The sequence below is a fragment of the Colletes latitarsis genome, chromosome 7 (assembly GCF_051014445.1).
Source record: "Colletes latitarsis isolate SP2378_abdomen chromosome 7, iyColLati1, whole genome shotgun sequence".
Lineage (NCBI taxonomy): Eukaryota > Metazoa > Arthropoda > Insecta > Hymenoptera > Colletidae > Colletes > Colletes latitarsis.
In genome coordinates, this window is record NC_135140.1 from 7,667,700 (window position 1) to 7,681,609 (window position 13,910).

General features: G+C 40.6%; 1 protein-coding gene across 4 annotated transcripts in view; it reads right to left on the reverse strand.

The window, feature by feature from the left end:
• Positions 1-848: 848 nt before the first annotated feature.
• Dll (homeotic protein distal-less) overlaps positions 849-13,910 on the reverse strand; it is a 113,225-nt gene continuing 100,163 nt past the window's right edge. For 3 of the 4 annotated variants that reach the window (XM_076767649.1, XM_076767646.1, XM_076767647.1), the window contains exons 3-5: positions 8,174-8,345; positions 5,800-6,112; positions 849-4,496 (exon numbers count right to left, since the gene is read on the reverse strand). In XM_076767649.1, the coding sequence (XP_076623764.1) occupies positions 4,478-4,496; positions 5,800-6,112; positions 8,174-8,345 (504 nt within the window). In that variant the 3' untranslated portion in view covers positions 849-4,477. Of the gene's footprint in view, positions 4,497-5,795; positions 6,113-8,173; positions 8,346-13,910 lie in introns of those variants that run through there. The other variant, XM_076767648.1, reaches the window with a different exon arrangement.

Sequence of the window (13,910 nt, forward strand, 5' to 3'; positions counted from 1 at the left end):
TTTCCGCGGGTTTCGTGAAAGAGGGCAGAATCAGGAAGTGGAGGGACCGTGCGAGACCGCGTTCTCATGAGACGACCATTGTTGCACCGACACGCTGAAGGATTTGGGTCAGCGGTGGGGCTCGCTGGCCCTCCCAGTTTCCCGTGGTCGCAAACCGCAACCGTCTTTTTTGCGGTTTCGTGGCGTCTCTTTGAAAGCTAGCTGACGCTCGCGGGATGCAAGATGGCAAAGGTGACGCAGCATGGCCGACGGGAAAACAGTAAAAACAACGTAAAACACGAAAGGTTTCACGGATACCCCGGAGCGCTCCATAGTGGATGATGCGTGCCCCAAACGGAATTTTATCCTAACTCATTCGCCACTCGACTATCATTAGACCCAGAAAATATTGCACGTTTCGAAAGTTAATTTGTTTAACGATTACCAAAGCGAAACATAATTTCCAGAACAACGATATCTGCGCTTTTTTGCCACCATTTTGAAATCGAGTGCATTCCTTTGCGACAGCGTGGCGCTTCTGACGCAACGGGCGCCATTTTGCTCGAAAAAGAAAAGCCATTGAATTAAACTTTATAGAGATTTCGTGCGTAATAATTTGTACAATTATAATTGATACTACTGTTTGAACGATAATTGTGAAGCATACGATAGTGCAACACTGTTATACGATTATCGAACAGTAAATTCTTGCGTTTATGGCTTCTGTTACTGGCCATTTTCAAGGACAACGGTGCACATGCACGAATGTACTGCAAGAAGCTATAAAGAACGCCTCTGAGTGATGTTCACGATGCGAGGGAATATTTTTTCGTCCATAAATTGTACTTTCATCCTGATCGGTAAATGTGAATTCCACCCAGAGGCAGTCTTCTCGACTCTTCGGTACCGAAAACATTGTATATTCATTTTTATTATGCCACCCATCTATTACTGAGAAAAGTCTGTATTCTTTGAATGAGAAAAATAATTCCATGTTAGAATTTAGATTCAAATAATGCATTCAAATTGTACATTATGCAATAGAGAGTTCAATCAACTTTTTTTTCATTGAAAGAATTTAAATAGAAACGACGATTATTAATTTTGACGATATAAGGTAATTTTCGAACGACTATTTACAACAACATTTATGTTAAATGCGTTGAAATTCCTTTTTAGAGCACAACGGGACACCGAATCCGTTCGTTAATGTTTCTGGGGCATAGGAATTTATCATTTTGAAACGCATCCCACAGGTTGCGTATTCGAAGCAAAACAATCCACAGAATCTTGCGTTCGTCTCCGAAGAGAAAGTGTTACTACGCGACTTACATGAAGAAATAGAAGAGACGCGGTTAAGGAAATAACTCCTGAAATGTATGCAAATGTGTACCATGCCGCAACTGACCGATTTGACGTTTGCGCAGATACCCAGTAGCATGCTTGGAAACCAGTAATTATAGTTTGTAAAATCTTTCTTATAGGTTCTCAGGTTCGTGCACAGTTCCTTACGATGCAGAGAAGCGATTCGTTTGAAACTTAATCGATTTCAACGAAATAGGTACGTTTGGGACACTCTTACGTCGATCTTGAAAGAACAAAATTATGAATTATGAAAGCTACAGTGGGCAATTATTACTTCTTCAATCGAAACCTTTGTTCCAGTCAGATTAGCGAGGCAGTGGACACGAAGAATATTTCTACATTCGAAATTCGATCGAAAGTTCTTCGTGAATTCAATCTCTTTAAACGATTCGTTTAGTATATCGAAGTTAACACATTTCAAAACAGAGTGGAAGCAATTTTACCTCTATTTCTATATGTCTTACGCGTATAAGAATATTAATAGTGTAATACTAGTTGACACTTTGCGAAAAAAAATTAAAAAATATATATATGTAACTTGCTTTTTTAATCAAAAAGTGTTAGTGACTTTACTGAACGAAGTAAACCATTTGCTTCCCAATGATTTTAATACAGTTTTTCCATTTTTCTCTGTAACGGATCGACTATCGAATCAAAAAGAGTATTAGAATTTTCAATGTTAACAGGTGTCGCGTTCTACAGTTTTGCAGAATATTCAACATAATTACACATTGCACGCACGATATATTTTAGCCTTGCGAGATAATAAAGGAACAGTTGGCACGTGGATCGAAATTTCATGCCATCGTTCAAACAAAACTGAAAAATATGTACAAGTTCTTGCGACAATGTTCTTTCAAACTATCAACTTCTGGAAACGTTTTATCGTTTCCACAGACAAAATTAGTGTATTTTAATTTAGTTTCCGCGATAACTCGTAGACCAACGCAACAATTCTAGCCAGATGTTGGCAAATTTGAAACAATTTAACCTGCTTGTTAACAAAAACTCAATTCTTTCACAAATAATGAAAATCCTGAGCGACGCTAAGTGTGATAAAAAATAAGGGGACGTTGAAAAAGATGTGCCTTTAAGATATTTCTTGAAATAAATTGAAGACAATGACTCGCAGTCGTATGATAAGCGGAAAAATAAAAATTTAATAATTTTACCTTTCCATATGTAACAAAAATGTATGTCCCTCCTTTGACGACGACTTTTTTCAGAACAATTTTTTCATTATATCTCTATGAGAGTATCATCGATGGATCGACGATGTTTTCCCAATTAAAACAAGCCCAAACAAGACCCTATTTAGAGACACTTCTATTTTCGAAATTCAAAAATTTTTCGTTCAACACGCGATTTGAACAATTGATTCGAATCTGATCGTGTTTGTACTCATTTTCAGCGGAAAATCCTCACCGAATCCACTGGTGAAACAATTATAAAGATATAAAGCGAAATGTTCTCGATGGTCAGCCAGGTGGAAAAATTCTGTCTTGAACCAGTGGACTATAATCTATGAATTCAGAAACTTTTGACAATTTAAATATTTTAGAAATGAAAATCTATGAAACTCGAATCAAAATGCTCTCGTTATGGTCAACCAGAGAAAAAAATTCTGTCTTGAACCAGAGGACTATATCGGAATCTCGATCTACGAGTCCAAAAGCGTTTGGCAATTGAAATATTTTAGAAATGAAAATCTATGAAACTGGACTAAATCTTGGTTGAAAACAACGGAGCCCCCGGGCGTTGGCGTAGTCCCCGATGTTGACTGCTATAAAAAAAAGCGACCACGAATAATTATGGTACCTCGCCGTACCCTTTGAAATATACGAAACTCCGCGAAGAAAGCTACCTGTGCGAACGTGTTACGAATCGTGTGTCCACTCCTCCCGTGCGATTCGCGCGCGTCTCCATTTCGGAGTTGGGTCCCCGCGTCGATTGCCCCATCCGAACAGGGGGGACCTGGTGATTACGTCGCGCCACCGTGATCGCCGAGATCATTCGACTCACGAAAATGTCATTAGGATTTCGTTGCCCGCCTCGACCGCCTCGAGGAACGGCTCGACGAAGTTTATGCAATGGCGTCCCCCACTCGTCGCCCCCCGTGTTCGTGTTCGTGTTCGCGTTACCCTTTTCCGTTCTCCGCCTCTCCGTGGCGCTCGTTTCGTCGTCGTTCGATCCGCGTAGATCCAGCTTCCAGCGCGAAGTGGGTCAGCCATTGGGCAACTGTCGCGAGGGATCGACCCGATCCAACGTCGTCGACGATTGACATTTACCAAGGCAAACGGGGACGGGGGGACGCGGGTCTCGTGACGGACCCCCGGGGTAGCAGGGCTAGGTGGCGAAAATATCCTTCGTCCTCTCCGGATAATCGTTCGCCGGGGTTTCGAGAGACCGACCGCCATCTTGACATTTAACGAAGGAGATTGTCCCGCTGGAGTGCGTAATCGTTCGCGATCGTTCGAGTTCTAGCGATGCTGCCTCGTTCCTTGCCATCGATCGACCCGTTGTTTACGTTTCTTAGCGTGACCGTCGGTCGTGCGATTAAAAATCCACTTAAGATCGATTTTGTATTCGTTGAATTTGTACTCGATCGCGAGAAAAGAGGCAGCATAGAGCGTGTCCTGGTTCCATCGCGAGGACGGACGAAAAGATTGCAACGTCTAGGTAGGGGAACGAGATCTTCCGGCGTCTCCGGGGTGGTGGGAGAGGAGGGGTTTGTCTCGCGCGAATCGTGGTCGACGCTCCTCGTTTCCGTCGATGCCGTCGACCGGGAGTCATTTTTGCTCTCCGTCGGCGTTTGATCCTTCGGGAAACGAGCCGCGAGTTTCGTTCGTTCTCGCGTGCTCCGTCGCGCGAGGCTAAAATTACTATTATCGTTATTAGTTCCCTAGCGGACACGTGTCACGACGTCGCGATTAATCTTTCACTTCGACGGACGGGCCGCATGGGAGACCGGCCGGCCTCCCTTGTTAAACGAATAGAAACAATATTAACATCGAACGCGAATTCCATCGCGACAGGTGCTACACGTATTCACACTTTGGGGCTGGGCCGCTGGCGCGTCCGCGGCGCTACGAAGAAACGGTTCCTCCTGAACACAGCTCGAAGGACATCTTCGTTAAACCGCCGGCCACACCCTGAAAAATACGACAGACGAACGACCGATTAAAACCCAACCCTCGGAGCCACCGAGGGATATGTAAATAATCGAGGGGCAGAGACGTTACTGACCGATTTCTTGGCTTCCTTCGATCGTAATAAACTTTATGTCTATCGATTGAGACGTTACACTGTTTTCATTATGGAATACCAAGTACAGATATTCCTCTTTACGAAAAGAATTCTTATGTTATATTTTTCGAAAGTGTCGAGCTTGATAAATACTATGGAATTCGAGTAGTATTTTAGGAAAATTACATTTTCTAAGTTTAGACACTAGAAACAAAGACGCGTCTCTGCCCCCGTTACTTTATATGGTGGTCGATTATCCACGTATTATGTACACTAGTGATGGGCAAACTTTGTCAGGAGTGTTTGAGTGTTTGAAGAACACATCCTCAAACGAATTTTTTTTAAAACTAAATCGAAATTGAAAATTTGTATACTATTGTTTAGAAATGTGCAGCGGGCCGTAGTTTGCTCGTCATTGGCATAGACGATGCAGAAAATACCGAACTCTTTTTTAGCCCAGTTTCACCAAGCTTGAGTCCTCGACTTCATCGAAAAGAAAACACCGCCCTAACGTCCTAGTACTAAATAAGATTTTTTTTATACAGAGTGGACTGGAATTCGTAGTACAACCGTGTGAGGGGTGATTCTATGTGAACAAATGAGGAGAAAATTTAGTATAACATTTTTCAACTATTTAATAAACATTTTTCATAAGATGAAATTTCACTGTCACTATTACCTTCACTATGTATCAACTCTTGGAAGACTTCTTTATTTCCTGACCATTGTTCTTTCTTATGGAATGATTGCAAAGCGATATAACACGCTCAAATAACAACGATCTAAATCTGAACAGGACCCGGAATACGACTTTACGTTTAGAGATCTCGTAGAATACTGTCGAGAAATAATCCTCTGATTCGTGTTCGTTTCGTTCCCACTCTAACGTAAACACAAGGCAGGACATGCCAAGTATCGAAGAAGCGAGCGTTTACGTCTAAAGTGTTAATAACGTAAACACTATCACGGACGACAACAACCGCGGTAGAAGAACGAACAACTAAATCGTCGATTTTCTCAAAAACGAAGCTCCGGATAGAAAAATGTTATACCAAATTGTTTTCTTATATTCTCACATAGAATCACTCCTTGCTGGGTTATACTACGAATTCCAGCCCAGCAATATTTTGAGAAATATTCTAAAGCTTGGCGAAACGGTGAAAATTCAATGTCCCCCGATTGATCGAATGGTCCAGAAGCGAGACTTACGTGAGTAGTCCGGGATTAGGATCCGCCTGGTACCAGGAGTACTGTGGCATGTAACTCGCGTGATGTGGCGGTGGCGGCGGCGGCGGTGGATGGTGTCCCGGCGTGTGGGGGTGGTGGTGGGTGTGTGGCGGCGCGTGAGGATGCGGATGGTGCTTCATCTCGCCCGGCCAGGAGGGCGCGGGTGGGCTCTCGTTGTGCTGAGGCGACATCTCGCTTCCGGGGCTAGAACTACCGGGGGTGTGACCCCCTGCACCACCGCCCATGCCTCCGAGGTAGCCCGTCGTCGGACTGCCCGACACGGAACTTCCGCCTCCTGAAACGTAACGGAGAACGTTCGAGATCGATCCTCCAGATACTCCCTTATCTTTCCACTGACGCCGCGGAATGTATTTTTGGGTTGCCTCTACGCGATACGCATCTTCCATCGAGATAGTGCGAGCCTTTAACCCCTTCACGGTACACTGACTTCGAAAAATATTGTACCGTTTTCGATTAGTTAGTCTTCTTATTAGTTCTTTGCACCAGGTTTCGTAACGAGCGACGAAGCCTAATACATTAAAATCAACGTTCGTTCTTTAGCGTAACAAATTTAACCCTTAAGTGGACTCTCAATCTGAATTATTTTACTTAATGTTGATTTTTAACAAATTGGTAAATGGAAATCAACGTTTCTTTAAAACATTTAACCCTTAAGTGGATTATTGGGACCGTTGGAAATAATAATTGTTTAATATATGTCAATGTAATTATTTGAAAATTTATGCAATCCTCCATTAGTTCATTGTTTTCTAAATGCTTTAAAGGATAATTGATTTCCATTTATCAGTTTGGTAAATATCAACATTAAGTAAAATAACTACATATACTATACCTACATATAATAAATGATCGACTTTATATTCCAAGATGCTTGCAAAAAACTTTGGGTATCATTACACTGAATTCGATCACCTACACGTATAGGAAAAAGTTGTCAAAAATATCTTTATAACATATTTCAGGCCCATCAAAATGCATGAGAGAGCGGTCTTTCAACAGGTTGACCAAAAGAATGATTAATTATAAAGAATTTATTTAGTAATTTTATCTATCAATCTCAAATATATGAGAATATACGTAGTAAAACAATAAAGCGTATTATAAGTGCTGTTGAAGAAAATACTATTCCTGGTCCATCAACAGAACTACAAGAAAAGCGGATAAAACGTTGAAGTTGTCATTTGTGTTTAATAAAGAGTCGTGTCTTTTATTGACATCGTGTCTATAATCTATGATTAGTTTAAACTTGCGGAAGGCGGCTCCAATAATCCACTTAAGGGTTAAACAAAATGAGTTTGAAATTTTGCTGTAACTAAATCGTACGTCCAGGGGTTGATACGGGATCGTTCGCGAGATTTATATTTTGCTAATTTTCCACGGGACTTTTTCGGGAAGATTGCTGGTCGAAAGCATGATTCCAAGGACTCTTTTGAAAGTCACCGTGACTAGGAAGCTCCGATGAACGGCCACGCGTCGATAACTCGTTGCGAGCTTCAACGAAGCAACCAGTCGTATCACGAGGTCAATCCTGAGATGTGGATCGACAAGGTTGTCGAACGGTTCTACGTCGGTGGCGTTAAGATTCGATCTCTCTAATTGATTTATACCTTCCGACTTGATACGCTTGTGCCTAAGGATCAAAACGCCTCAAATGCCTCGGTATCTTTCATTCTCGGAATCCCGGCGTCCATTAATCATAGACAGCCCAAGAGCTCATTTTTTCGGTCAATATTTTACAAAATGGAAAATTCTTTCCCCGTTCTAGATTACGAGACTCTTGATCGATCGATCACCATGATACTTTCGATGTAATTAAAAGCATATCGCGGGCGTGTCTATCTCCGAAACGACGCGGGATAATTATTACCTTGTACACTTCGCGATACGACGGGGTGCGGGCGCGTTTTCTGGGAGCCAATGTCACCAGTCAGGGTTTCTTAAGATCCGTTTTCACGTGACGCGAGACAGGATTTCGCAACGACCGTTCACAGTTGGTTTAACGCGACGTCTGCAATTGTAACGTCACGACAATGCTGTATTTAAGTTTTCACGATTTTTCGTATCTCGCAACGATCAATTTTTACTTTCAAAGGCACGTTTCTACGATTCTAAATTATTTTTACCGAGGAAAAATACATTCTCCCGAGATAACCGCGGCTATGTTTCATGTATTTTTTAGTTTACGGTCGAAAGGAATCGCATCTATTGCAACATCTGCCGCTCGATGCGTGAAGACGCAGCTTTGTATCGCGTGAAAACGGAGCTTAACGGATCTCCGTGGATCCCGGTCGGGCGTTCGATATTATTCATAAAGCGATTATAAAGCGACTAGTACCTCCTTGCATGAGACTTCCGGGTTGGCCCGGTTGAGGGGATGGTCCTCCGGGTAGAGCGGTCCCACCGGCTAGAAGACTGCCGTGCTGCCCACCGCCGCCACCGCCGCCTTGCTGGGCAGCCTTCATCATCTTCTTGTACTTACTCCTTCTGTTCTGGAACCAGATTTTCACCTGCAACAAAAATCGAAAGAACGCCCGGTCAGGTGAAACTCGTTTCGCGAGTTGTCAGTAGCTATTGCCCAGGAACGAACAGAGGGGGTACGAGAGGGGCGGAGGGAGGTAGTCCGTCGGTCGGGTTGATGTACTATTTGACGTAGTTCGAGAGACGTGGAAAGCCAGCAATTTTCACTGTCTCTGCCGCCGTCCTTCCGTCCGTCAAACATCCGGTAATTACAGTCTCCGAAATAAAAGTTTCTGCGGGGTACACACGTACCGTGTAATGATACATGCTTGTTCGTTCGACACATATCAGGTCATTTCACTAGTCCTTGCGTATTTAAGAGTGGCAAACCTTTTGGCCCGCGTGTAAACGTACTCCCATGTGTTCCGAATCACGCGATCCTCGAACGCCAAATGTTGAATCGAGCTTTCAGTGAGATACGCGAGAAAATTACGTTCAAAATAAATAATCGAAGAACTCCTTCTAGCGTTGGTAGTTGATCATAATATTATTTGTAACGTGAACAGAATGGGAGGCATTCTTCCGTCGATGATACGAAGTCTCGATAAAGGTGTAGGGGAGACCAGGGCTAGAAGTTCCGGAGGTAAGTTGTTCCACAGTGGGGTATTTACCCCGAAAAGCTGGACATAAGATGCTTTTTAAATTTGATATAAACTACAATATTTTTGCTGTTTGAGGTAGCTGAATATCTGAGAAACATTGTAGCAACATTCTTTTTTCATTTATGCACTCATAAGCTACTGTGCTTCGTCGAAAGTAAAGAGATTTTGTGGCACACGTTTCTACCTTAACTATTCTCTGAAACACTGTTCGCTTATTAGCAATTTTTACATGTTCTAATGAAGTTTTATAAACTTTTCCATTATGGAAGCTTTTCAGATAAATATACAGGGTGTTCGGCCATCCCTGGGAAAAATTTGAATGGGAGATTCTAGAGGCCGAAACAAAACGAAAATCAAGAATACCAATTTATTGATTGAGGCTTCGTTAAAAAGTTATTAACATTTAAAGTTTTGCCAGAAGAATGGTAATCTGCGAACAGCTGCGCATTGTTTGCATTTTGAATCATTAAAATCGTCCAATCCATCCAAAAGTTATGATTTTTTAAACATACGAATAAAATTGCGGGGCAACATTTATGGTCACACATTATATTGTCGGTAATGAATTTTTTTCTCGCAAGTACGTAGGATTTCAAGGGTATGTCTAATGACCAAAAATAATTGTAATTGACCCAAGCAGCTAAAAATAATTTTTCCAGAACGATTTGAAATTTTTTTTTTCGTCGAAAAATTTAGGCACCTTCCCCCTGTCGATTTTTCTTAAAAATTCGTTTTTGATTTTTAATAATTTTGTTTGATGTCCTACAGAAAAGTTGTCTAATACTTTTTTGTAGGTACCCATGGGCTCTACTTCAGAAAAAAGTTTCACTGAAATATATTTACTATTGTAGGAGTTATGGTCGTTTTAAAATTGGACCATTTTTATGGGGTTTTTCTCATTTTGCGGGGTCAAGGAACAACTTTTCGAATATTTTTGCAATTTCTACATATTCTCCATCAAAATACGAGTAGTTTGCTTTTTTAAACATTAAAATCGTCCAATCGGTTCAGGAGTTATGACAGTTTAAAGATTCGCATGAAATTTCGGGGTAACATTTCTGGCCAGAAATTATATTTTCGGTAAAGAGTTTTTTTCTCGAAAGTGCGTAGGAATTCGGGGGTATGTTTATTCACCAAAAATGATTGAAAATGACCCCTGCAACTGAAAATAATTTTTTTAGAACGGTTTGAAATTTTTTAATTTTGTCGAAAAATTTCACACCTACTCGAATTTTTTTCTCGAAACTGATTAGGATTTCGGGGGTATGTGTATTCACTAAAAATGATTGTAATTGACCCCTGTAACCAAAAATAATTTTTCCAGAATGATTTGAAACATTTTCATTTAATTTTTGGATAACTTTTTAACGAAAGCTCATTCAAGAAATTGATATTCTTGATTTTCGTCTTGTTTTGGCCTCTAGAATCTCCCATTAAAATTTTTCCCAGGGGTGGCCGAACACTCTGTATACTACACTTTTGATCAGCTTTTACTTTGTCATCGTATATATTTATAAAGTTATTAATACATTATTTGAAAATAGCCAATAATTCAGTAATGTTCTTTAGCATTATTTGACTTCATTAACGATTTTGTTATACTTCAGGGTGAGTTTGGATGTGGCCTTTGAAGTTAGTCGAGTTGTTTGTCTGGACACCAGAACGTTTGAAAAGAGGAATATAAGAAAGAAAGAAAAGAAAAGAACAGAATAAAAAGCGTTTCCGGACGATAAAGACGTGTGATATAACAGTTAAATAATTCCTACGAAGGACTCATCAGTTTTCGTTGATTATTCTTTCTTTTTATTAAAGTTTGTTTGAGTTAATCATTAATTAGTTGACAATTGACATATACATTTGTGTTAACCCAAAGTTAATAGCAAACCTTATTAATAAAATTGTATTTTACTTCAACAGAGAATGAAATGTCTCATTAGAAAGTAACACTTATTTCTTAGTAACAACTTGCCCCAGAGCGATAACAACTTGCCCCACAACGGGGTAAGAAGTTTCTATTGCAATATATTAAACTTGATCTGAAAATCTTAAAATATAATAAATTTAACAATAAATTAGACAAGAGTGAAAAAAGTAATTACATTATTTCCTAGTTATTTTTTATGTTTTCACAAAATCGGAACTTCTAGCCCCGATTCTAGGTCTCCCCTACTAAAATTAACGACTCGTCGAGCGGTGTCAGATGCAATCTTTGTCGCTGCAAGCAATACATCGCGAGGTTCGATCGTTTGGTTGGACCGGCGGTGTCCGACGTAACGCGTCGTATCATCGCCAAGGCGCTAGCAGGTCGATGAAATGGGGGAAAAAATGGAGACGAAGAAGAAGAAGAAGGAACTGCTCGTTTCGTAACTGTCGTTTCTTTTGCCTGTCTCTGCCTACACGCTGCATACAACGGCGGGTACGGCCTGCAGCGGATACTAATGCGCGTGTGCCGCTGTTAGGATTGCACATGCGGTATTTTTTTGTGTCTTCGCGATCTATACATACGCCGCGTGCACGTGACGTGCTGCTCAATCTTACGTAACCTTGCCTCATAGAGGCTAGGCGCTGCCGAGCGAGAGAAACAGACGGGAGGAACGTTCGTGTTTTACGCGGACTAAATAAACGACGCTCTTACCCCGCTTCTGAAGAATTGCAGGAAGAGGAAGAACACTGTTCGCTCGGCTTTTTAAGGGAAATCGGCGCAAATTGCGTTTTCTTTCCATCCGCCATTGTCGACTGGGAAGCACCGAGTCTTACGACTCTGCGGATTTCCACCACTTATATTTTTAAAATGGTAAAATTTCTAAACCTGGATTCGTAGATCGAATGTATCGTAAATGAAAGATCAGAACCGAGTCAACGTCTGGAACTCGATAATTGGACAGGGGAATAGTCGTGTATAGAATTAACTTTAATAATAAGTTTTCGTTTAAAGCGCGAGATCACCTTGACATTCTTAAATATTATCGCTAATTCCTTTCGATACTACGGACGGTATCGAAACGAATGATGATGCATAATCTCGCTTTTAATTGCATTCTGTAGGAAAAAGACATTAAAGGTATACCATTATAGCGCGATGCTGTAATAGTAGGCTGAACGGACAGGCGATATAACAATATTTGAAACGCAACGTGATGCGTAATATTAGGTATTTGCAAACTGATCAATATGTAGTCCATTTTATGCGACATAATGTTCTGCCTTTTGTAATTCTCTTCTAATTGCCAATATTTAGTTTCAAATGTTGAATCGTGATATTATTTAATATTCGAGAGCTACATGTTGCAAATACATTTCCCCTGCACAAAAAATATTTACTAAATTTTTTCGGAAAAGTTTTAAACGTTAATTTTGATAATTTCGTAGCGTAAATTCTTGCGACTAAAAATGCCGTAATAAAGTTTTGTACGACGGTAGCAGAATTTATTTATTATTTAGACTCTACGATCTTGTTCGCAATCAGCAATTAACCACTCGAGAAATTGCAAATGTCGGGATCCACATGTAATTCGTAATCCGTGCATTTAGTGGCATTTTTAATGGTCGGTACTTATACCTTTCTATGATTTTACCTATACTTTCACCTGGCATGTTATTATTACTAATATTATTACTAAGCGTCTTTATTACGCCTACGTATATACACGATTATTATACAGATAAAATATAACCAGAGACCTAACCTGTATTCAAAGGTTTATCTCGAAAGTGACTCGATAATCATATAGCATTATCTTCGTCTGTGGTAGATTTAGTACGATTGAGACATTTCCTTTGTAAAAAGTGATCGCCTCTTATAAAAAGTTTACGTACAACGACAGAACAGTTCTCCAGCGCCATCGCGTGCATTTCTTCTGTGTTTGTCAAACGCAAACATGTCTGTCTTCTTCGTATTGGAAATCTATTCGTGTTATGCGTTTGTTTCCCAGACACTCGATCCGATCTCTACTAGAATTTAAAAAAGTCAAGATAGCTTCAGTGTCCTACCGGAAATCAGTAAAGTTCTGTGCAAAGTTCAATCGTTGATCAATTATACACGCAACTTTTCTTGCGTGTCCACGTTTGTATGTGTATGTATACGTTTGTTTACTAATATAGACAAAGTTACACATATATAAATACAGATAAAATGATAATAAGAGACTATAATCTTTTCGTTCTCTGCACGAGTGCAAACTTTCCTGCAGATCCTCGTTTATATGATACTGTTTGTTATAAGAATATTACAATGTAACACAATGAAACATTTTCAATGTTTCAGAGTTCGAAAACTGTTTTGGCGTCCACGATTGTTGCCGATTCAAGCGCGATTATTCCACGAATGGTTCGTTCTCCAGATCATGGATGAGACTTTCAGGTTTGCAAATGTTTGATTTTGTGTGAGAAAAACCTCGAGCGTCCGAAACTTCTACTAAAAATGGACGATCCAGGTTCAAACCAAGGTAGAATTTAGACACGAGTATCGATTCGAGCAAGAGTTTCTACGAATGGTTCGTTCCTTAGATTGTGGTTGAGACTTTCTGGTTTGTAAATGTTTGATTATATCGAGGAAAATCTCGAACATTCGAAACTTGTACTAGAAATGAATGATCCAGATTCAAATCAAGGTAGAATTTGAACACCAGTACCAATTCGAACGCGATTATTCTATGAGTGGCTTGTTCCTCAGATCGTGGTTGAGACTTTCTGGTTTGCAAATGTTTGATTATGTGTGAGAAACACCTCAACCATCCAAAGCTTCTACTAGAAATGGACGATCCAGGTTTTAATCGAGGTAGAATTTGGACACCAGTACCGATTCGAGCGCGTTTATTCGACGAATGGTTCGTTCCCCAGGTCGCGGTTGACGGACACAAGGAGAAGACGCGTATCGTGACGTATGTCCCGCTCGTCAACCCTCGTTTCCGGCGTTGCGTAATCGTATGCCGTCGGGACCCCCGGGTGCCGAGG